At 44.2% G+C, this 25,109-nt stretch overlaps 2 protein-coding genes across 2 annotated transcripts; one reads left to right on the forward strand and one right to left on the reverse strand.

The window, feature by feature from the left end:
* Nucleotides 1-4,559: 4,559 nt before the first annotated feature.
* Nucleotides 4,560-13,168, forward strand: TRAPPC2 (trafficking protein particle complex 2). The gene is made up of 4 exons (XM_006835624.1): nt 4,560-4,670; nt 8,099-8,243; nt 8,731-8,816; nt 13,056-13,168. Exons 1-4 carry the CDS (start codon nt 4,578-4,580, stop codon nt 13,152-13,154), a joined length of 423 nt encoding a protein of 140 aa, XP_006835687.1. The 5' UTR covers nt 4,560-4,577; the 3' UTR covers nt 13,155-13,168.
* A 4,810-nt stretch (nt 13,169-17,978) lies between these two features.
* Nucleotides 17,979-18,627, reverse strand: RAB9A (RAB9A, member RAS oncogene family). The gene has a single exon (XM_006835625.1). It carries the CDS (start codon nt 18,623-18,625, stop codon nt 18,020-18,022), a length of 606 nt encoding a protein of 201 aa, XP_006835688.1. The 5' UTR covers nt 18,626-18,627; the 3' UTR covers nt 17,979-18,019.
* Nucleotides 18,628-25,109: the final 6,482 nt, after the last annotated feature.

A 25,109-nucleotide genomic window follows, 5' to 3' on the forward strand; every position in this document is an offset into this window, starting at 1 on the left:
AGTGTCCCTCTTGACTGGCTGCAGACCTGAGAGAATACTGACCTCACCGGGGGCTGGATTTGATTAGAGGATGATTGCAAAGCACTTTCAAGACAAGCAGTGTTCTAAAGGTTAACTAGTATCGATCTCTCTGGTTGGTTTAGGAATGAAGGGTAAGGAATCTGAGGAAGGGGGTGGGGGGTAGGCCTGGCAAAAAGTATTTCCTTTTCAAAGAAGCAGGCTTTTTTTCTTACTGCTGTTGTAATTATAGTAATGATTATTATTGAGAAGAGGCGACGGAGGACTTTCCCTGCGTTACTCTTTCAGGGTTAGCTCCTGGCACTTGCAAGGATCCTTGGAATGTTGAGGTTCAGGGAAATTGGAGATTTGGGTAGCACATTGTATTAGGAGAAAGGGACATTTTCTAGGTGACAGACTGACCACTCGGGTTCACTTCTTTCTAAAAGTGGGTGGGTGGATTTAATGGAGAAAGGTTTAGGAGCTTACAGCGGTGGCAAGAAAGAAAACTCCTTTTCAGGACCGCGCTTTGATTGGTAACTATCTCCCCTGAAAAGAATGATTGTAAAAAGAAAGAAAAGAATGTGAAATTCTAAATTGCAAGACAGAATTAGAAAATATCGAACTTCCAAGTGACTTGTTTATTGAGAGCCGTCTCGCCCCCCCCCGCCCCTCTGTGCCCTGCGCCCAGCTCCCCCCAAGAAGCACCAGGAACGGACACTTTGTGAAGTGGATCCTACGTACACATGCACGCACAGGAAACTGCTCTGGGGATAGAGCAAGCTCTAATTTGTGGAAAATGGATTAAATATTTCTGTTTTCTGAAAAAGAGTTATTTTGTATTTTGTTTTCTATTAAAATGTCTTTAGTTTCCAAAAAAAAAAAAAAAATGTTGGCATCTTTTGTAAACTCTGAGGAAAGAAGGGTAGTTGTTTTGTCTTGGAATAGAATGCATCTCATCTCTTCAGAAGAACAACCAGTAGTGTAAACAACAGTGTGTTTTTATCTTTTCTTATATTCTGTCCAGCTTACTTTGAAACATGATTCCCTTTGGCATTCATTTGGATTTTTATAGCATGTAATGTTTATACATCCAAGATTGCTAATTGCAGACCGAAAACATTATACATTTTATTATTTCATAAGCCTGCACTTCCAACTTCCTTTAGAGATCCATTATAAAATCTCTACGGATTGTAAGAATTGTGTTAATTAACACAAGCTGTTTACTGGAAAATGCAAGATAAAGAACTTGTTTAAAAATTAAATTATACCAAACTTTAAAAAAAAAAAAAAAAAAAGATTGCTGGGCCGCCTGACCATCCACTTCAGGTCAGCAACCTTGGCAGCCCATAGAGACCTTCAGGGCTCATCCACCCGCCATGCCTTTCAGTCCTGCATGCCAGCCTCATCCTGATACCGATACCAGATACCGTCTAAAATGCAAGCCTTGAGCAACTGTACTGCTCAGTGTTGAGTTGTATACATCCCCAAACAATCATGGCCCCTGTACTTAGCCCAACTTTTCCAGTCTGTGGTCCCCATATCTCTCCAAAGGTCTCCACCTTGACTCACCCCTGGCCCGGCCCCCACCTGTTTCACAGTGCTTTGAAACCCCACAGTACGTGCACTCCCTTTTGGCCCCATCTCTTCCTTGGACACTTCCTTGAGTATTTCCTTCCTTTTTAGGCCTGTGCACAGGTTTTTCAACTTGGACATGTGTCATGGATTGACTGTGTCCCCCAGATATGTGTCGGAGTCCTGGTGTGACACTGTAGAACAAGCACTGGACTGTAAACCACAGGGTTGGCAGTTCAAACCCACCGGCTGTTCCTCAGAAACACTATACAGGGTCACTGTGAGTCAGAACCGCCTTATCGGCACATAACAACAGCAACAAACCCTGTATAGGGTCACTATGAGTTGAACAGACTCAATGGCACTTAACAACAAAAGGCGAGAGATAAGAGCCAAGAATGAGGAACCCACTGCCTCCAATAAAGAATAAGCAGGAGTGGATTGCATCCTTTGGACCTGGGCCTCCTCTGTGATGTTCCTAGATCCAGGGAACAAATGATGTCAAAACACATGGAGCTTGCCAAGGATGCTGAAAGGAGACCTTCCCTCAGGGTTGGCACTCTGAATTCAGACTTCCAGCCTCCTAAAGTGTGAGAGCATAAATTGCTGGTTGTTAAAGTCATCCACCTGTGGTGTTTCTGTTCTAACAGCACTAGAGAACTAAGGCAGAACTTGGTACCGAGAGTGGGGTGCTGCTCTATCAGATCCCTAAAATGTGGAAGCCGTTTTAGAATTGGATAATGAGTAGAAAGGCTGGAAGAGTGCTAAGCGGCCAATAGTCAAGGCCTAGCTTGACTGCAAAAGACTGCTGGTGGGATTATGGGTGGCAAAGGCAGTTCTGGTGAGGGCTCAGCAGGCAGGGAGAAGGGGCAGAGAAACTGCAGCAGCAGATCCAGGAGACCAACACAAGAAGGCATGAGCACCTTCATGCAGAAGGCTTCCTGGGAGAATTGGGTGCCTCTGGACACTTGTCGGTGAAGGAAAGCTTGAGCACCTTTTTGGGGGTCATAACACTTGTTCACGCAGAGCAGAGACCAGGATGCCCTCTTCTAGAGACGAAGGAGTATGGGACCAGAGCTGCCTCCGTCTCAAAAGTTAGGGCCATGACCTCCGTGCTCACAAAGGGTAGAACCAAGACCTCTGGGATTTCTAAGAGTGGGGCCTCAGTTTTGTAAGTTTCAAGAAGTCAACTTCTTCACCAAGTCGTTTTTGGAATGTGGAGCTGCTATTAAGATGGGGCCTCTGCCCAAAGCTGAGGGGTTGGGACTGCAGAAGAACGGGGCCAGCCAGGGCTGAGAAGGTGTGTAGGAGAACAAGACTGCCCAAGGAAAGGCCAAGGAGCAGAGTTGCCGCTCCCCTGGACCTGGAAAGCAGAGCAGACACCCAGAGTCTGCAGAGAAGAGCCATTGCGTAGAACAGGGATTATTTCCCAGCCTTGAGAGCCACGATAAATTGTTCTGCTGAGATTTTAACTCGCTTGGTGCCTGTTAACCTTTTCTTTCCCTCCTACTGCTACCATTTATAATGGAAACGGTTACCTTCTAGCAGGTTCCACCATTGTACTTTGGAAGCAGATAACTTCCATTCTAGATTTACAGGTAGAGAAATTTTGCCTCCAGTTAGAATTTGTACTTGGAAGACTTTTGTGAGGATAGGATGGGATGATAGCATGTCACAAGGACCTGTATTTGGTGGGGGGCAAAGGGTGGGATGTTATTAATTAAATTATATCCCCACAAAGTCTGTGTCAGCTTAACTGGACCCTGATTCTCAATGGTTTGGCAATGATGTGATGACCCCCCCCCATGATGTTGAAGCCCCTTGTGGTATTACTGTTACAGCAGCCTGGATAACACAGGCAACGTGAGTTTTCATTTCCTGTGGGATAAAGCACTGGACTGCAAGGTCGGTTTGAACCACAAGGTTGGCGGTTCAAACTCACCATCCGCTCTTTGGAAACTCTATACAGGTTCGCTATGAGTTGGAACCAACTCGATGGCATTTAACAACAACAACTGTTATCATACCAAGTTACCACAAATTTAGTGGCTTGCAACCTACATTCCCAAACCAAATCTACCCCAAATTGCTTGCTTTTTAGTTCTTTGGCTGAGAAGTCCAGCACCGGGCTCCCTGTGCTGAAATCAAAGGGTCAATGGGGCTGCAGTCCTTTCTAGAAGTTTTAGGGAGAATTGTTCTATCTCAGAAGAGATCGACTCAAGATCCACCCTACAAAAACCTGCATCAGTCACTTAACAAAGATGCCCTATCCTCAAACGGGATCATTACTGTGAGCCACACATGCTGGCTGCTTCCCTGCAGTTGGCCTGGATTCCTCCACAGCCTGCCTGTGTTTTGCAGATGAGGACTCACACGTTGGGAGATCAAAGACCTTGCCTGTGGTCACACTCCTAGTAAGTGGCAGAGCTAGACTTAAGCTAGTGCTAAAATGACACAGATACCGAAACCCATCCACCCTTCCGCCTCTAACATATGGCAGAAATCTCAGAATCACTGATGTTTTTCGTTTTATTTCTTTAGCCAACTTGTCAACACTAGTTTCCAGACCTCTGTAATGTTTCAGAAAGTCTTCTTTTTTGGATGATTATGTCACCCATCTTTTCTAAGAGTACAAAAATGTTTCTTCCTTTATTATAAATCTGTGCCTGAAAAGACGTAACGTAAGCTCTTGATTTGCTTGATGTGCCGACACTTTACAAGTCTTACAATTTCATATTAGAAGGCTTCCCGTTTCTCTGTGACAATTTAGTATATTGGAGTCTATGGGACAAAGCATGGATATGTCATTTGAGTAGTCGAAGTGTCGTGTATGACCCTATTCAGGAAAGTACGCCTAGCTTAGTGGCGTCCACTTCTACAGTGTAAGGGGCTAAGTTGAAAGTGAAGACCAGACTGCCTGTTAGCAATTCTGGGTGTTCAGTACTGAGTACTAAAAATGCTATTATTTTTCTTTCATTAGGGGTCGTATATTGGAGAAGACAATGTCTGGAAGCTTCTACTTTGTAATCGTTGGCCACCATGATAATCCCGTCTTTGAAATGGAATTTCTGCCCGCTGGAAAAGCAGAATCCAAAGTACGTATGAAACCTTCAGAAATTCCTTACGGTTTGTTATGATGTTAGAATGATAAGGAAACAGGCAGATGAGTTCGTAGACGCCTACCACTGTTAGTTGAGGCTTGCGCCCAAGTCCCACAGGTTGACAGAAAAACCAGCCAGGGAATTTTCTCTGAGTCTTTTATTCAACACACATGTACTGATCACCTACTAGCGTGATGCTCAAGGTCTCTTGTCCCTACTCTTGAGTTCACCGGGCCACCTGCTCTGAACTGCTGCATCTGAAGCACAGAGACTCAGTTCACTGGTAGTGGGTCTGGAGGAACCAGCCTCGCTGCCTTGCAATGCCAAGCAAGCCTGTTCGATCTCAGCAGATCGCTACACTGCTACCATCAAGTTACTTCCGTCTCACAGCAACCGTAAAGGACAAGGTGGAACTGCCGTAAAGAGTTCCCAAGGCCATAAATCTTTATAGTAGGAGCAGCTGCTGGGTTCAAACTTTCTGGTTAGCAAACCAAGCTCTTTAACCACTGTGCTTACTGGTGGGGGGCTTACCTCTCAAGTCACCCTTGGTTGTGTGCTGGAAACACAAAAACAGTACTGGGCTGATGCCTCACACTTTTCTTGTCTTATTGTCAAGAATTATCCAGAAAGACAAGCTTGCTTCCAGAACATGCGATTCAGAGTAACAGAAGCCACAGAGCCATGGGAGGAGAACAGCCAGATCCCCCAATTCTTCCTGTTGCTATTAAGTTGCTGAAAAGTTTGGCTCTGTGTCTCTCAACCTCCAGAAATAAGCTATTGTGGGCTTGACAATAAGAACTGAGTTTCTAAATTAATGCTAATGCATAATTCCCACTTGTCTTAGTTATCTAGTGCTGCTATAACAGAAATGCCATGAGTGGTTGGCTTTAATAAAGACAGATTGATTCTCTCACAGTTTAGGAGGCTAGCAGGCCCAATTCAGAGCACCGGCCCTGGAGAACGGTCCTTGACTCCTTTCAGCATCTGTAGGCCCAGCATTCCTTGGAGCTCTCCTTGTGTCTTGGCATCAGTCTTCCCCTGGATCTAGGAGCTTCACAGGGCAGGGACCCCAGGGCCAAAGGACATGCTCCGCTCCTGGCTCTTCTGTCTTAGTGGCAGTAGGTTCCTCATTCTCTCCTTTTACCTCTTATAAGATAAAAGGGGATGTGCAGGCCACACCCCCAAGAAAACTTCCTTTCAGCGCTTGGCTGCTCATAGCACATCTCATCATGGAGGTGATTGCATTTATAGTTGATCTTATCAGGGGGGTGACTAAATCTTAATGGCTAACCCACTGAGAATCCTGGCCCAGTGTGTGGTATGTGGTACTTTTCAACTCCCAGGTGGTGTTACTATATAGGGTTTCCAAAGTGTGGTGCTGCGGGTTAATGCGCTGGACTGCAGAGTCAGTTTGAACCACAAGGTCAGTGGTTCAAGCTCACCAGCTACTCCTCAGAAAACCCTGTACAGGGTCCCTATGAGTCAGAACCGACTCGACGGCACTTAATAACAATAACAAATCTTTGTTGTTGTTGTTAAGTGCCGTCGAGTCGGTTTCGACCCATAGCGACCCTGTACAGGGTTTCCGAGGGTGTAAATCTTTATGGGAGTAGAAAGCCTTATCTTTCTCCCGCGGAGCGGCTGGTAGTTTCGAACCGCTGACCTTAAGGTTCGCAGCCCGATTCGTAACCACTACGCTACCAGAGCTCTTTGTGAAGTAGAAAGCCTCATCTTTCTCCCACGGAGCAGCTGATGGGCTCAAAGTGCTAACCTGGTGGTTCACAGTCCAGTGTTTATTATACACAGCCTGTCTTGGTCTGGGTTCTCGAGAGAAGCAAGCCCGCGGAGCTCATAGTTCATACATATATGTGTATGCGTATGTGTATACATGCATACATATATAAACAAGAGCAGTTTTGAAGTCCTAGTGTGTTGCTGTAGGATAAGCACTGGATTTAACTGCAAGGTCGGAGGGTCAAACCCACCAGGCACTCCTTGGAAACCCTATACAGGGTCACTCTGAATCAGAACTGACTCAATGGCACTTATAAGAACAAAAGGGAGGTTTATATCAAGGAAATGGTTCATATTACTAGAGTAGCCCCTCACATTCATGGGAGGACGCTGCTCCTAGAATCCTGGTTTGGAAGTATCTCTCTCTTTAGCAGTGGCGGCTTTGTGCCACACGGCTGCTTATAGTTTGTGATGAGCAGCAAGGAGTGCAGATGAGGGGGCTTCACAGTTAGTGAGAATATTCCATATTTCCTCAAACTTTTTGATGTTCTCATTGTAAAGAAATATTTTGTCACCTAACTTGGTCTTGGGAGCCTTGGTGGCACAGTGGGTGGCACAGTGAGTTATACGTTGGGCTATTGACCATAAGGTTGGTAGTTCAAACCCACCAGCTGTTCCATGGGAGAAAGATGAAACAGTCTGCTCCCAGAAAGATTTCCCGCCTTGGAAACCACCGGGAGTGGTTGTCCTCTATCCCATAGGGTCGCTGGGAGTCAGCTTTGTCTTGCTACCATGCACCTTCATCACACATTTCAACTGCTTTCTCCTCATCTCTCAAGATCGAGCATCAATGTAAAGTAATAGAAAATTCTGTTCCGCGCCAGGCACACGAAACATCCATTTCTCTAAGGATTCATTTCGGTTAGCTTTGTCATGGCAACGTGTGTGAAGTCAGCATCCTTCAGCAGGCCAAGGAATCCAGGGCAACCGGCAGCTGTCCTCCAGCTCAGCCTGGGGCGGGGCTGCTTTCAAAGAGCAGTGCCCAGGAGGGCGGGGCCGTCCCAGCTGTGCAGTCTCTCCACACTGGGCTGGGACATGCCCGCCCTCTCCAAGGAAGCCATTTCTGACAAGATTGTCACCACAGCCCTGTCACCAGCTGTCTGCTCACAACTGGGACTAAGCATGTCATGTGAGAGACCTGTGCCGTTTGGAGTGCCCCCTCCTCAGCTGTCTCTACTGCTCACTTGGTGCCATGGCCATGTCCTCTGGTCCCTGTAGCTCCCCTTCCCCGCCTTCTCGGTCCAGCTTTAAGTAGTGGCAGGCCTTCCTCCATCTCCCCAGATGTGGTTTTTCACTGCATTTGCCCATGGATGCAGAACAGACTGATTTTTTTTTTTCACATAGGTTTTCTGTTTGTTTGGTTTTACGAACTTGGCATGATGACAGAATCAGGGACTTCTGTCTTGGTCAATTGCTTTCCATGACAGTTCTGTCCTAGAGGGTCGCTGTGAGTCACAATCAGCTGGACAGGCTATGGGTTTGGTTTGGGGTTTGCTGTCTCATCACAATAATGAAGGAAGTCAAAGCCCAAACTTTCTACAAGAATGTCATGGAAAGCAATTGATGGGATGCTGGTCTCTGGAGTGGCCCATGGATGTTGATCTGTGGCTGCTCCCATTGTCACCCAGGACGACCACCGTCATCTGAACCAGTTCATTGCTCACGCTGCTCTCGACCTCGTAGATGAAAACATGTGGCTGTCTAACAACATGTACCTGAAAACTGTGGACAAATTCAACGAGTGGTTTGTCTCGGCGTTTGTTACGGCTGGTCATATCCTTACCTTTGAAATGAACCCATATAACTGAGAGCAGGGCTGCAAAGACCCGTCATGGCCATTGTTGTTGTTGTTGTTAAGTGCCTTCGAGTCAGTTCCGACCCATAGCGATCATGGCCATAGGGGCCGCTGAAAAGGGCTACAAATCCATTTGTGTTTTGCTTAAGGAGTAAGTGTAAAACCAAGTCTCATATATACAACTAAGGTTTCTCTAAATCTTAACCAGATACATTTGTTTGTGGTTTATCTTCCAACTGAAAAAAAAACAAAGGTGCTAACTTGGGTGATGGGGAAGGAAACAAGAAAAGGAAGAGATAAAAATAAAACAGTACATTCTCTTTTGAAATAAAACTAACCTAACTTTAAACACATCACAAAAATACCACAAAATACACTACATGTGATTATTTGAAGAACATTCTTATCAGCTGATTGCTTTTCATTTTTCATTAATGAAAAAAGATTAGACCTTAACTATTTCACATATGAGATTCATCATGCTTCACGACATACGCCAAGAGGATGGAATAAAGAACTTCTTCACCGATGTCTACGATTTGTACATAAAGGTATGGTATGTTCTAACATTCTCTAAATGTGTTCATAAAAAGCGATTTTGTACTTTGATCTGTTGGAGTTATTCCCATTATGCTGCAGTCTTCATCTCAGACGAGCCCTGGTGGCACAGTGGGATAAGCATTGGGCTGCTAAGCACAGGCCGGGCAGTCAAATCTGCCAGCTGCTTCCAGCTGCTTGGCGGGAGAAAGGCGACACAGTATGCGTCTATACAGACAGACGGTGTCCGAACCCCTCCCCGCACCTCCCCGTGAGGCCGTTCTACTCTGTCCTCTCGGGCTGCTGTGAGCCGGAATTGACTGCAAAGCCATGGCTTTCTCATCCTAGACTACCTTTCCCCAAACCACTCCCTGAGCAGGCACACCTGCAGCACCAGGTAGACATGGTTTGAGGGAACCAGCTTGTGAAGATGGACCGGCCTCAGTCTCTGCCTTTTACTGCATGTGACCGATTATACCGGGGAAATCTAACGAGCAGCAGGGGGATAGCGTTATGATTTTAATCTGGAATTCAGTAACGGTAGATCAGAAACGGCCAGGACGTGATTCTCACATTATTAAAGACTCATTTAAGGAGAATGGTTCCATCTACATTTCTTGATGTTTCATAGAAGAAAAAAAAAAATAGCAAAAGGATGTCTTTTTTTTTATGTCATAAAAATTAACACTATTCCTAGACAGAAGTCGTAAATAAAACTATCCAGTCCTTAGGGATAGACCCATAGAAAGAGTCCAGTAGGAGAAAGACTCCCAATTGGGGCACTGAGATGCTAGGCTAGCGGTCCAAGAAAATTGTAAAAAATACCTCCTGGTGATAAAATGTAAAGGCAGTGACTGGTTCATAGTCACAAGTAAAGGTGAGCCGCCCAAGAAATAAGGCTATCTTAGTGAATTCAAAAGTCAGCACTGACTTCTAAAAGGGAGTGATAGCATATGGATACACACATAGATGTGCAACGTAAATGTTTGTCATAAGTAAAACGGCTAGCTCAAAAGCTGCCTGCTCCTGGATTCCTGTAAGCTGCCTACACCACATTCCTCAACCTCAGTTTCTTAGGAGGAATAAGCAGGTATTGATTCACAGCTGTGACATTCCATGAATTTAATAGAAAAACGATTTGAAGGACATAGGAGGATCACAGGGGCTTACTAGGAAGAACCTTTAAGAAAATGGAAAACTGCATTGGTGGGGGAAAAAGCCAGGAAAGTTGCACCAAGGAATGTTTTTCCATCACAACAATGATGTCCTAGGAGAATTTTGTCAGGAAACCTTACCCCAGCCACCCTCCTACCCTCATATTGCCCCTTTAGACCTGTTTGTGTTCCCCAAACTTAGAGCACATTGACAAGGAACGTGATCTGGCTCCCTCAAGGATGCTGTAAACTGACGAGTTCAGAGTTCAGGGAAGGGTTAGTGTCTCAGTCCTCTAGTGCTGCTAAAACAAATGCCATAAGTGGATGCCTTCAACAAACAGAAATTGCTTGGTTCTCTTAAGTTTAGGAGGCTAGTAGTCCAAATTCAGAGCTCCAGCGCTGGGGAAAAGGCCTGGTCTCCTTTCAGCATTGTTAGGCCCAGCATTTCTTGGGGATCACCATCTTCCCCCTGATTCTAGGAGCTTCTCAGTGTAGGAACTGCAGGTCCAAAGGATGATTGCCACTCCCAGCTCTTCTGTCTTGGTGGTACTAGCTTTCCCCCTATCTCTCCTTTGATCCCTTATAAAGAGTGGGTGCCACACCCTTGATGGTATTAAGGGAGTCCTCGTGTGGTGCTGTATGATAAGCAGTGGACCACAAGGGCAGCTTGAAATGAAAGTTGGTGGTGGTCAAACTCACCAGTTGCTTCTCAGAACCCCTAGACAGGGTTGCTATGAATCTGAACCAACTCGACAGCACTTAACATTCCACTTTTTTTTTTTAATCCTTTTATTGTGAATTGAGTGGTTTACAGAGCAAATCAGTTTTACATTCAACAAATCATACTTTGCTTCATTACATGGTTGCAATCCCCTCAGTGCACCAACAGTTAACAGCATTCACCTCTATTCACTGAAACCCCTGCATTCCCCGCTGTGTCTCCCGCCACCCCCATCTTTCCTTTGCCGACCTCCCTCCGGTAGTATATTGCCTGCCCCAACACCCATGTCAACACCTGTCTACCCTCTAGCACATGTATCATTTCCTCCTTCTGCAAAATTCTTTTATCAAGAAAAACAAAACCTTGCAGGGATAGATAACTGCAATAAAATTCCACTCTTAATCATCTTATTGGTTCATCATATCGATCACATCATGAGGGATCATCATGTCACCACCAAACCACTGAGAATTATGGCCCAGCCAAGCTGACAGACACATGGAGTCCTGGTGTGGCATTGTGGGTTAATGCGCTGGACTGCAAGGCTGGTTTGAACCGTAAGGTTAATGGTTCAACCTCACCAGCCCCTCCTTAGAAACCCTATATAGGGTCACTATGAGTCGGAACTGACTCAATGGCACTTAACGACAACAAATGGACACATATTTTTGGGGAGGAACACAATCCATTCCATGACACAGAGACTTTCAGAAGTGAATAGACATAGATGGAGGGTATGTTGAGAAAGAATAGCTTCAGATTTTGATATTTTCATTGAATAAAGGTTTCTAGGATTTTGTTGTGCTCAGTAGGAACTTGTACACCAACCAAGAGGCAAGCATTTGAACAGAACAAGGGAATACTGAATGGTTTAAAATCAGGAAATGCATGTGCAGGATTGTATACTTTTACCATACTCATTCAATCTGTTTGCTAAACTAATCATCTGAGTTATAGGATTAACCTGACATCAAGATTGGCGGAAGACTCATGAACAGCTTGCAATGTGCAGATGACCAAGTCTTGCTTGCTGGAAGCCAAGAGGACTTGAAATACTTAGTAATGAAGATCAAAGGCTTCAGAATGGATTACACCTCAGTGTAAAAACAAAACTCCCCACAATTGAACCAGTAAGTAACATCGAGAGAAAAGGAGAAAAGATTGAAGTTGTCAAAGACTTCATTTTACTTGGCTCCAAAATCAACACTCGTGAAAGCAGCAGTCAAGAAATCAAATGATGTATTAAGCAAATCTGTTGCACAAGACCTTTTTAAAGGGTTCAAGAACAAAACGTCAGTTTGAGGACTAAAGTGCACTAGACCCAAGCCAGCCGTGGTATTTTCAGTTGCCTCCTATGCATGTGAAAGTTGAACAATGAATAAGGAAGACCAGAAAAGAACTTGCATTTGAATTGTGTTGGCCAAGAATATTTAAAGTCCCATGGGCTGCCAGAAGAACAAACAGATCTATCTTGGAAGAAGTACAGCCAGAATGCTCCTTAAAAGCCATCATTGTGAGATGTCTCCTCTTGTTTTTTTTTGACACATTGGTCAGAAGGGACCAGTCCCTGGAGAAGGACATCATGCTAAATAAAGTGGAAGGTCAGCACAAAAGAGGAAGACCCCCAGTGAGATTAATTTATACAGTGGCAGCACATAGGCTCATACATAACAATAGTTGTGAGGTTGGTGCAGAACCAAGCAGTGTTCTCTTCTGTTGTGCAGAGGGTTGCTATGAGTTGGAACCAACTCAACGGCACCTAACAATAATAGTAGTTTTGTACCAATGCTTTTTGACCTGCCCTTGTATTAAATATATATCTATTAAATATGTATATTGTTGTTGTTGTTAAGTGCCATCAAGTTGGTTCCGATCCATAGCGACCCTGGATAGGATTTCCGAGGAGCAGCTGGTGGGCCTGAACCGCCAACCTTTCAGTTCAAATAGTTTTGCAGTCTGGCGCATTAACCCACATCCCCACACCAGAACTCCAAAATATATATATATATTAGATAGCTAGATACATAAAGGGCCTTTCAAGACTTGTTCATCTGGTTACAGTGAATACTAGTTAACGTGTATTTGCCATCCAGGGCGACTCCTGAGAGTTCATTTCATTTGTACAGGCCACACCTCCACACCACCAGGACTTTCCCCATGGGTGCTTCTGTGAACAAAAACGCCCAAACACTGGCCCTTAAGGGGATGGTAGGGTCTTGCCACAGAGCATATGTAGATGACATTTGAAAACGGTGGTCTCCAGCCTTGTGTTTTAAATGTCTTTGATGCCTTTTCATTTGAAGCCTTTAAAATAAATGGCCTTTTGATTTGCCAGTCTTTACAGTTGTCAGGATCACTAATACCTTCTTTTCTCCTAGTTTGCAATGAATCCATTTTATGAACCCAATTCGCCTATCCGATCAAGCGCATTTGACAGAAAAGTCCAGTTTCTTGGGAAGAAACACCTCTTAAGCTGAATGTGGAACAATCCTATCCTCAGCACTGTCGCCACAATGGGGTGGACTCAGGAATGTGTGTGTTGTAACTTAATTAAACCACCTGGAAACTTATATTGTGTTTGTTTATCTAATAAACCTGATAGAATTGCTTTTCTATTTCAAAACCAGTACATTCTGTTTCTTGTCAATGAGCAGATCAGCATTCGCTTGTGAATGACATTAGGTGGAAAGAGCGCTTTCATCAATAATGTTGAAGTAGCTTTCCTTTGCGGATTGAGGGGATGCTTTTGAAAAAAGTCAAGTTAATAAGCTTTAGGTTTTCCTAATGCAGATAGCTTCAGCCCAATTCAACAGGCCAATGCCAAATGTCCAGATGTGGCACAGATTGAAAACAGAAAGTTTCTGCCGTAGGGAATCAAGTTGACTGCTGGCGCACATGTGGTTTTTAATACCTTTAGTGATAATGTTGTAAACGTGTAGAGGCAGTGTGCAAAGCAGTAACCTAAGAAGCCCAAGACAAGGGTTTTTGTGGTGGTAAATGCCACCTGCCCGCCTGTGTAACTTTTAGTTATCCTGTTATACTTCCAGACTCCTGGATCCATGTTTGTGGATGCATCTATCACGTTGGACTTTATATAATAACCTAATATTCTTCTATTTCCTTTTCCTCAGATAGTAAACCAAGGATTACGTGACCCTGTTATGACATGAGTCTATTTTAGAGTTGTAATCTAGATCATATTAACATTGATCTGGGAGGTAGGCATGGATGGTCTCGTTTGTGTTGTAACAAGTATAGGCTCTTACTGTTAAATGGCAAATGTCCATTGAATGGCAAGTTAATAATATAGCCAGGTATTTTCTGTGCTAATAATGAACATTTGAAAGTTTTGTTGCATTCTGAGTAACTTTTGAACAAATATTGCTAAGCTTGGCGCTATTTCCTTGTGTGAGGTTGCGCTACCATATTATTTCATCCTATGTATTTATTTCTTAAATAAGAACTTGTCTGGCCAAGTTTGTGGTCCTGTAATGCACAATTTTAAAGTGGTGACTCTCTCACGTACACCATTTTAGTACTATTTCCCTTATTTAACATTTGGAAACTAGGGTGCTACCTTAACTGTTATACAGAGCTCAGACGACCTCAAATGAATGCCAGTGCTTTTCAAGTGGCTATGCTGTCTTCTAGAAATTCAGGAGTAATTTCAATGTTTGTTGGAGATGCAGACCTGTGTTTATTGTAGATACTTTGCCCTGCCCTCAATGAACTTACGATGCAGAAAGCCAGACCATTAACTAGCCAGGAGAGCAGAGGCACATCATTTGGGTGGCAGAATTCAGCTACATGAGGGTGGTGACCCATTGTGGCCCTTTCCTTCAGGCTGAGGCGGGTGGGGGAGTAATAACTGTCAGCATTGATTGTGTAAGTGTATGGCAATCGTTAAGTACCGCATTTCCTGTGTGACTTGGCTTTGGAGGTGAGCAATGGGGAAAGGCAGTGAGAAATGGGTTCTGAACACAGCAATGGCGAGAGATGGCGTTTTGAGATCAACAGTCACCCACTTGTCAGGCACCTCTAAGTACACGTGTGGGCACTGAGTTTGCAATCTTCATTAGCTGCCCCCACCCCCCTCAAGTGACCGAATTAAAGCACACACATTGGAGTTTGCCTACTTTCTCCAGCTAGAAACTCCCAACAATGCTTCACTCGATATTGGACGTGAATGAAGCCTGTTCATCTCTGCCCTGTCTTGCCTATACCATGTTGTATACCTTTCAGTCACAGGATCCTTCCTGATCCCATGTTATCAGAAACTACTGGTCCTACAGACTCCATCCTTGACCAGTCACAGCCCAGTGCATTTCCCCCTCAGGACGTAACTGCGCTCCAAGCAGCTCTGTGAGGGCATTCTCATGCTGGTGTCTTAATAAAGTGAAGCCACTTTTCATAGAGATGTAAAACCAACTAATCACTACTTTCTTTTTTAAGACAAGAACATTTAGGACGCTTGGACTGCAGCCAGGCCATTTTCACAAGGATGAAATGACTTCCCATCTTACACTGCACATCAGTTGCCAGACAGGCATTTGTCCCTTCTGAGTTTGGTATTTTACCTTTCTTAAAACAACTCCAAAAGGGTTTACATTCATGGACAGCATGGGACTAGCTGGGTGTCTCATTGGAAAGGCGGTCAGACTATAGTAAGCAACAGTACTGTCATACTGGGGGGCCCCCACCCTGTTCCCCCAGACTAGAACACATTCTCTTTCTTCCCTTTCCTTTGGAGGCTCTGCATGTCTTCTATGGTTTTGTGCCTATTTCTCATTGCTGTACAGGTGGCACTAGCCAATCACAGCACCTTTTACTTCAAACAAAAGAATGTTCAGGTTTTCAGCTCTCTGTTGCTGCTGGTTGACAAGGTTTCCCATCAGTATTCTGTTGTTTTTTTCAAGGCTGAAGCCATTCAGTGGGTTTTGTTCCTATTTCCGTACCCGTGAGCAAATTAACCCATGTGCAACTGGAGTATTTTCCCTTTAGCTAATACATGAAGATCTGTTCCCATGATTGTTTCTTGCCCGGTTCTAATTCTTTTGAAAGCCAGCTAATTTAATCCCTGAATATTTTGCTAAAAACTTTACTGGAAGATGGAAAAGCCATAAAATACCTACACACACACATTTCTCGTGTGCTATCTAGATGGGTCCCCAAGAAAGTGACTGGAGTGGTAGGGTGAGACCTGTCCCTTGGGCCTTTTGATACGGATCCATGTGACTATTACCTTTTGAAAGCATTAACTTCAAAAAAGGACTAATTATGCCCATTGTTGGCCATGTGTGTTGAAACTGGTCTCCTCACATACTACTGCTAGTAGAAATGTCCACGGCCCCTATCTTCTGTGAGGGGAACTCTGAATAGTATCTTGAAGCCAGTGTCTCTCAATAGAGAACAGTTTACACAAAGAGGTGTCCACATAGCAAGTATAATAAATGAGGCAGGTCTCCTAGAATGGACAGATGTCCAGATAGTCAGAAAGACACTAAGTCATAAATTAATGGGTATTCTTTTGATTTTTTTTTAAATGTCCTCAGCGAGTCTGCTCAAGAAAAATGTTACCAGTGGATTCCAATTTTGTTTTGTGGATGATTATAGTTGGGAGGGAAGAGGATGATTATAAATAATAAAAAGCCACTGCTCTATGTAACAATAGGAAGACATTTCATTTTGCCCAATATTAGATGGTTTTCTTAAAGCAAATTTGTCCACTAAGTTCCTGGTAATGACCATCTTTTCCCATGGTTCCCCAGGTACTAGGGCTAGAGAAGGGGAAAGAACCAGTCCAATTTTGCAAACTCTCCACTCTTCCTCCGCCCCCATCACCTGGGAAGTTGAGGCCACACTGACCCTGACCTAGGCTTTGATTTACATCTGTAGGGTCACTGTCAATGACACAGCACAGAAAACTGCAATTTGCTTTTCGCAAGTCTAGCCATATAGCAGCGAGTCCCTAGAGGAAATCACTAGTGTTTTCTTAGCTTCCTGCTGTTGTTAAGTGCTGCTGAGTTGATTACGACTCGTGGTGGGGGTTAGATGCTGTGGAGTCAGTTCCGACTCATAGAGACCCCCTACAGGATTTCCGAGGCTGCAAATCTTTACGGAAGCAGAAAGCCTCATCTTTCTCCCTCAGAACAGCTGGTAGTTTCCAACTGCTGACCCTGAGGTTAGCAGCCTGACTCGTAACCACTACGCTACCAGAGCTCGATTCCAACTCATAGCAACTCTGTATAGGATTTCTGAGGAGCGGCTGGTGGGTTGGAACTGCTGACAGTCTGGTGCTGATCCTACAATGCCACACCAGCTTGCTAGTCACATAAAAATTGGCATGGGCTGGATGTGGGTTACTGGCCAAAGCTCGCCAGTTCTAAAGAATGAGGATTGTTTTCTTGTAAGCTGGCAATCCATCTGGTTATATTCTGCACCTATGCATGGCGCTTGGTGCTAGAGAAGGCACTAAGTAAATGTGTGACCAAATTCTGATGCTTTCAATTCCCTTCAAGCAAGTTTGCTCCATCAGTTTCCCCTGGAATGCTGCTAAGAGTTCGCTTCCAGTGAAGGAGGGGTGCATGGGGCATAACGGCTGGGTAATTCTACTGGATACCAAGCTCATTGCCGTGGAGTTGATTCCAACCCATAGCCACCCTCAAAGCACAGAACTGCCCTATAGGGCTCCCAAGAATCGTATCTTTATGCAAGCTGGCTGCTCCCGCTTTTTCCAGTTGGAACCACATCCTGCAGCTGAGCACTTACCCACTGCACCGCTAGTGCTCCTCTAGTCTGTTGATAATACTCCTATCAAGGCTGCTGAGATTTAGAATGAAAACAGAGTAAGTTAGACTATAAACAGAAATAACTCAAAGAACAATGCATAGGACTTGCATTCAATTTTAATCTTTAATACCTACCAAGGAAAAATCCCACCCTCAACCAAGAACTGGGATGCTAATTACATAAAAATAGACACATATAAAAAGTAGCTCTCCATTTTCCTAGAAAAAAATAATACAAGGATAACTTCTAGAATATTCAAGGTGGGTTTTTTTTTAATTGTAATTAAAAGTCTTGGTCATCTCATTTATTAGCTTTGTAACATTTAAATTAAAGATTATTCAAAAACCGTTACAATTTATCAATGCTGGGTGGGGCTATTATTCAGTAAATCAGTTCCCCCATGAGTGGCGATGTCCCTTCTGCCACCCATTGAGGAAGCAGCAATCTGCATTTTGTTTAATTGTATTAGTAGCATGATGTATTTATTGCTGCAAACACGCAATGTAGTGTGCACGTGTGAGTTGGTTAGACCGCCCCCACGTCTCTTTCAAGTTCAACAGCAAGATGAGCTGGGCCTGGGTTTCTGGTGCAGATTGACCATGTCTGTCTGAATCAAGTGATCCGACCTATCCTCCATGGCAAGAACTCTTCGAACTGCCTCCTCAAAGGCAGCTGCAACATTGGTGGCATCTTTCGCACTGGTTTCAAAGTAAGGATGGTCGCCGTTGTCCCTGCACCAGGCTTGGGCTGCTTCTGCCGAAACTTGCCGCTCACTAATGTCGATCTTGTTCCCTAAAATCACAAAAGGAAAGCTTTCTGGCTCCTTCACGTCAGCATAGTAGATGAATTCTTTCTTCCAATTGCTCAAATTCTGGAAGCTTTGTGAATCGTCGACACTAAAAGTAAGCAGGCAACAGTCCGACCCTCTGTAAAATGGGGTCCTCAGGCTCCTGAAACGCTCCTGCCCAGCCGTGTCCCAAATCTGCATGGTAACAAAATGGCCATCCACCTCCAGATCTTTATTTAGAAACTCCACACCTATTGTATGGAACAGCTGGGTATCAAACTTATTGGTGACGTATCTGTTCATGAGAGAGCTTTTCCCAACTCCGCCATCTCCAAGGAGGATGACTTTAAAAAGCGATGATTTGCCTGCCATTGTTAATCGCCAGATCTTTGACTTCCAAGCCCTGTAAAATAAAGTGGGAGCATTACACTCCTTCCTCTATAGGGGTCTGATGATCAGGGTTGAAATGACAACACAGATGACCCCCAACCCAACCCCTGTGCCAGGTGCTATCCTACCATGATGCCCTAAAACAGCTGGACTTGCTCTTCCCCTTTCTCAGATCACTTTGCTGTGATGCTGGCGCACGCAAAAGCCCACGTCTGACCCCAGAAGCCTTTGCTCTTATAAGCAACTCTATACAGTACTCACCCTCTACAAAAAAGAGTGATGAAAACTGAAGCTACATGAAAACAATTAGTCCAACAGACTAATGGACCACATAGCCATCAGTCTCCATGACTCTGAGACCAGAAGACCTACACAGTGCCCAAGTTACCAACTGCTCTGAAAGGGATAGCATTATAAGTGAAAACAAAAAACCTCCCCCGGCTTGGTGGTCTGATATAGGGACTGGTAGAACACCTGTGGCCAGGTCTGGAAATGAACTCAGCCCCTGGGCTCAATTTTCAGCCAAACACTAGATAGAGGCCTATAAGGGGAACAATCACACTAGGGAGGGACACACACACCTTAGAATCAGCAACCATTTGAGATCAAAAAGGGCAGCATTTGCCCAAGGACAAAGTTCAGAAGGGTTAAGAGAGGAGGTGGGATGAAAACAGGAAACACAGGGAGGAGGGGGCATACGGGATGCTACATTGAGGGGATTGCAATCCATGAGATGAAACAAAATGTGCATGAATTGTTGAACAGAAAACTGATGATCGAATCTGTAAATCTTCACTCAATTCACAAAAAAGAGTTAAAAATCAGTATCATCATCACCACCCTCCCTCTACTTACCAAAAGCCCTGTCACTATTTGTTAAGGTTCAGTTAGAGACCCTTGTACTCAACTGTCAAAATTCCACATAGCCCTTCAGTGTCACAGGGGCAAGTGTTCATTGCTGGCTTTCCTTTCAAAACATAGGGTACAATTTCCACACCTTCAATATGAGTATCTGGGAGTACGTTGGTATTTTCTAAAACAATATACACGTGAACATCTCTCGTAGTCTAACTGGAGAGTTGTATATGAACATCTATGGTGATGTAATTATACAAATCATCTAATTGCTAACTAATATCTAATAAAAGCCACCTTCGTTCAATCTTATATTAACATAACCATAATCAGTTTTATGGCCATTAAAACAATTTTCTTCTCTAAAAATAGTAAAATCATTTGAAATTTCTTTAGCTTAAGTTGAATGAATACAATTATTCTACTATGCAATTTTCAAAATTTCCCTTTAAATGTGAAGTCTCTTGTATTTGAGTTTGGAATGATCGCCCAAAATCAATAATCTTCACCAAGGTTAAACATTACGTTAGCAATTCAGCTAAATTCTACAAATAAAGAAATGTGAATAAAACAGGCAGATTACACAGGTCAGGAATCTTACCTAATTGTTCAGTTCAAACATCATTATAACCTGTCAAGAAAAACATTAGAAAGTTCACCTTAGCTGTGTCTCTTTAATTTGCTTTCATCATTTTAAAAGTAAAAACAAGAATGAAGAGGTGAAAGAAATCTAACAGTGAGTGATCCTAAAACTTACTACTTTCAATCTAAAAGGAAAATCCCTCCAGATAGCTGTTTGCCACCTTTCTCAGCCTAAAACATCCTAACATCAATCAAAAACAGCTTTTTGCCAGCCCACCTTTTTCTAAATGTCACACTCACAGACAAAAGGATCTAAATTATGACACAAACCAAGGTAAAATTTAAAACTCTCTCAAGACTGAAGAAAGGGCCCAGGGAGCAGCCCCTCCCATCTCTATAGCCTGAAGTCTCTTCCCAAGTACCTACCTCCTCGGTGTGCTGGAAGGGTTCTCTGAGACAATGAATTACAAGTTTGACATCACAGTGCCAGGCTCATGATAGGAGGGCAGGAAACTTCTGTGGAGTGAAGACATGAACCAGTCTTTACCGGAAAGGCCCTTTCATAGCGCCAGGCTCCTAGTCCTCCCTGGGGATCACACTCCACTCAGGCTTCATACTTACAAAAACATTTAAAATCAAAGGGCATATTTGTGGGACTTACATATAGCAGGTCTTTACCTTACATATTCAATCAATGAAAACAAGAAGACTGCTCAAAATCTTCACTGGAAGAGTTAAGGATCTAAGCAGGTGAAGCATGTAACAGTAGCTAACACTCATTGAGCCTTGTGTGGCACTTAGTACAGTGCATCTGCTCCCTACATTACAGAGCAGATGCCTGGTGTGGCGCCACAGGATCAGCACTGGACTGCTAACCACAAAGTCAGCGGTTCAAAACCACCAGCTGCTCCCTGGAAACCCTATACTGGGGTCGCTCTGAGTCAGAACCAACTCAACAGCACATAACAACAACATACTGCAGATAAAGAACCCTGGTGGCACAGTGGTTAAAGCACTCCTCGGGGGAACCGAAGGTCAACGGTCCAAACCCACCAGTCACTCGGCAGGAGAAAGTTGTGGCGGACTATTTCTATAAGAGTCACAGCCGTGGAAGCCCTAGACGGTCCTGTAGTGTCACCCTGAATTGGAACCGACACCACGGCAACTGGTTTTACGTTATAGATGAGGACAGGGACTCAGAGGAAGTGCCTTGCTCACAGTCAGACAGCTGTCTTTTCACTGGTTTCTAACAGGTTTACAGTTGTTGCTGTGGATATAAAGAAGTTACAAGTAGAAGTCTTTCTACCGTTGCATTACTTCAAGATCTAAACAAAACCAAACTCCCCGACAAAGCTAGTAGTTTCAAATCTGTAGGCATGGATTGTAAAAGACATTTGCAAGTGCAGATGTTTTAAGAGTATAAAACATTTTTGAAAATGAAGTATGAATCAAACATTCACAGAATGCTGCAACTGCTCTAGGCTGGTGCTGCATAGAACAGGCTGGGAATGTTTGTCAATCAGGATTTACTGAGTGCCTTCAAGAAGTTCATGGATAAATTCTGCTGTCTTTTCATTCCATGTTTCCACCAAGGTTTTGAGTCCCCCTGAGAAGCTGCATAACAGGTACAGTTCCTGCCTGTGGAACAGGTGGTTTGGTAGCTGTGACAATCCTCAGGCACATTTCAGTGACAACGGTAGCAAGTACTAGAAATGAGAGGTATATGGTAGAAGAGAGGAAGAGTACAAACAAGAATTAAAAGTGCAAGAAATCTTTCTCAGTGATCTGAGAGACCTGCCACATTCTTCATCTAAAAAACGCTTGTACTCAGCCAAAACCCATGTGAGAAAACTGCAATGAGGAACAGGCCCCATCTGCGGGGGGGGGGGGGGGGGGGAGGGAATGTCACCCAACTTAACATGACTCTAGCAAAGTACATAAACACATATACATAAGGTCTCTCTCTCTGTCCCACAGAACAAAGTCCAAATCATATCAACCTTTTTACAGAGCTCATGTAGAAGAAAATGTTTGCTATATTATCTATGGTGAGCTCTGTGCATGTCTGATGAATTTTCTCAACCAAACATCAACTTGCACGGACAGATGCAGAAATGGAAATCTTAGCCTTTAGAAGCTCCACAAAGTCCAGAAAAGAGTACTTCATGTTCATCCAGCCTGACCCCAGCACACAGCCAGCTCGGTCATCGGTAGCTTGGTTAAAGAAAAAGTCCAACTTCCCACATGGGAGAAATGCTGGGCTACGGTCAGCTTCCCGCTGCCCTCTCCAGATCCTTTACCATCCTGGGCCTTTGTACCCAACCAGCGGGCCCTCCCAAAGACCTGACCCACCTCTGGAACTGGAAGAGGACAGGGTCCCAGGGAGAGGATTTGACCCCAGGTTGAGCCAGGAAGTGATGATGAGCTCAGCTCACCAGAAGCAGGAGGAAACATCAGACAGAGGGGGCAGCCCAGACGCCGCCCTGCCAGGGAGAAAGGGTCTCTGAGGGTTAGGCTGGGCTGGGAGACCCCCAGATAGGACTGTCTGCATACCTGGGGGTGAACAGTGAGCAGCGGAGATGTGTCCTGTGGAGGAAGGCCATATAGTGGGCAAGGTCTTACAAGCCATGGGCAGGGTTTCCACCATACTCTAGAAATAATGATGGGGAGCCATTCCTTTCAGCAGCGGGGTGACCCGGCCAGATGTATGGGGGTCAGCAAAGTATCTGACAGTGGAAAGGCAGCTGCAGGTGAGGGCAGGAGGCAGGACTGGGCAGCAGCCTGCTCAGATGTTGTACTAATGATGTCAGCTGCGTGCAGGATTAAAAAGGGAGGTGGCTGTGCCTCAGGTTCTACCCTCCAGTAAAAGGTCACATTCACACAGTGACATCATGCTTCACCTTGTCCTCCTTTAGGGCCCTCCTCTTGCTCCCTCATCACCCCTGCCGATGCAGGTAGGCCTCATCTGCTCAGAACCTGCCAGGCACCTCCAACTACACTCCCTGCTGCTGCCCATGCCTCTATCATCTACCAGGATGCAATGGTGTCAGTGATGTGCTTACTCACATCTAATAAAAACCAAACAATGCTCTCCAAAGATTCCAGGTCGGAAAACATATGCCATTATAAAAATGCCTCATCATTTTTTGGACTATACCAAAAACTAACCCCATCTTACCCTGAAACAACTTCCCCCAAAAAAGAAAATGAAACTTGACAAGCAATGGGCACAGTGGTGCAAAAAGAAACAATCCAAGTGCCTAACTTGGGGTGTTCTGCTGGGACTGGGAGGCCATAGAAATGGGAGTTGCAAAAACAAACTCCTAGCAAGGCTGGCTGGCAGAATGTGCCCTTTATACATTTAAATGAACATGTATTTCTTGTTTTGTATGTGCACATAAAATACTTCTGCTTTGTTCATTTGTAAAATATAAGATATAAACCGGGAGCCACAGGGAGGAAGTAGGATAACTTGTTGTGGAGATGGGATTGTAATCATTGCAATGCAACAACATGGATAATTTGCTGAATGTAGAGCCTGTCTGCAAACCTTCGCTCAATTCACAAAAAACTTTAAAAAACCTTTGATGAAGAATCTGGGAAGCCGAGATCCCTTTTGTAAAAAACCAAACTGCTATGTGAAAACCAGGAAGGACTGGAAACTGGAATGGGAAACTCAGAAGAGGCATTGAGAGTCCTTTCAAGAGCTTGATGGAAGAGATGGGGTTATTATATTTGAACAGAACAACGTTGTTTCCAACTCTGCCAAAGATTTGGTTGCTATGCAACACACACACACACACACACACACACACACACACAGCCCTTGTTTGCTAAGAGAGAGATTTAAGTTTCCAGCAGAATGTCAACCCATAATTTTCCCCATTCCAGTTATCGTTTCAGGCACCCACATCTTGTAAATTTGGATCAGTTCCAGTTTCGCTTCATCAGCCATGAGTAAACCAGGAAGAACCAGTTTGAAGCCTCGGTGAAAACACAAACCAGTCAGCAGACATGATCACGCCATGGAGAAGCTAATGTGTTTATAATAAAGTTTAGAAGAAAACCAAGAACAATTAAAATGGAAGTTCAATGTTCAAAGTTCTGATAGGGTTGCAACGTCACACACCCCCGCCCCCCAATATCAAAAGGATTCTTTTATTTTCACTTTAAAACCTAGCCTGAGTGAATGTTGCAATTAAAACTCAGATTATGTTAAAAACGAGACTCATTATAACACCAAAATCATAAGGCACAAGAGATAAAGTAGATCAACTGGACTTCATCAAAATAAGAAGCACTGGTATGGTGCTGCTATAGGATAAGCACTAGACTACAAAGTCAGTTTGAAGCACTAAGTCAGTAGTTCAAACTTACCAGCCACTCCTTGGAAACCCTATACAGGGTTGCTGAGTCAGAATCAACTCTATGGCACTTAACAACCAACCAGCAGCACCACCAAGCAAATGAAAAGTCAACCCACAGACTGGAAGAGAATATGCAGATCCCATGTCCACTCTACAGAATCTGTACAACCAAACTAGAAAGACAACCCAAGTAAGGAGTGAGTGAATGATTTGAATAGACCTCTGCAAAGGTGTCATTGTTGTTGTTATGTGTCGTGGAGTCGGTTCCGAGGCTGTAAATCTTTACGGGAGCAGAAAGCCTCATCTTTGTTCCGTGAAAGAGTTGGTAGTTTCGAACGGCTGACCCCGAGGTTCGCAGCCTTATTCATAACCACTAGGCAAAGGTGTTATACAAATGATCAAAAGCACATGCTCAACATCACTAGTCATCACCAAAGCCATTTCAGTAGCCAGTATGGACTCATGGATACCCTCTGGGGCAGAACAGAATTACTGCATAGGGTTTCTAAGGCTGTGAGCTTTACAGAAGTAGGCTGCCACCTCTTTCTCCCTCAGAGTGGCTGTTGGGTTCAAAACCCCCAGCTGTCAAGTGCTTAACCACTGTGCCAACAGAGCTCCCTCATTAGTCATCAGAGAGATACAAATCAAATCCATAATGCACT

This window comes from Chrysochloris asiatica, unplaced genomic scaffold (genome assembly GCF_000296735.1).
Source record: "Chrysochloris asiatica unplaced genomic scaffold, ChrAsi1.0 scaffold00018, whole genome shotgun sequence".
Lineage (NCBI taxonomy): Eukaryota > Metazoa > Chordata > Mammalia > Afrosoricida > Chrysochloridae > Chrysochloris > Chrysochloris asiatica.

What these genes read in the sequence shown, in the direction of transcription:
- TRAPPC2 (XM_006835624.1), top strand. Translation starts at nt 4,578, where the DNA reads ATGTCTGGAAGCTTCTACTTTGTAATCGTTGGCCACCATGATAATCCC. An exon ending in CTGGAAAAGCAGAATCCAAA is followed by an intron (nt 4,671 to 8,098) that starts GTACGTATGAAA and finishes ATTGTCACCCAG; the next exon opens with GACGACCACCGTCATCTGAA. An exon ending in TCTACGATTTGTACATAAAG is followed by an intron (nt 8,817 to 13,055) that starts GTATGGTATGTT and finishes CTTTTCTCCTAG; the next exon opens with TTTGCAATGAATCCATTTTA.
- RAB9A (XM_006835625.1), bottom strand. Translation starts at nt 18,625, where the DNA reads ATGGCAGGCAAATCATCGCTTTTTAAAGTCATCCTCCTTGGAGATGGC.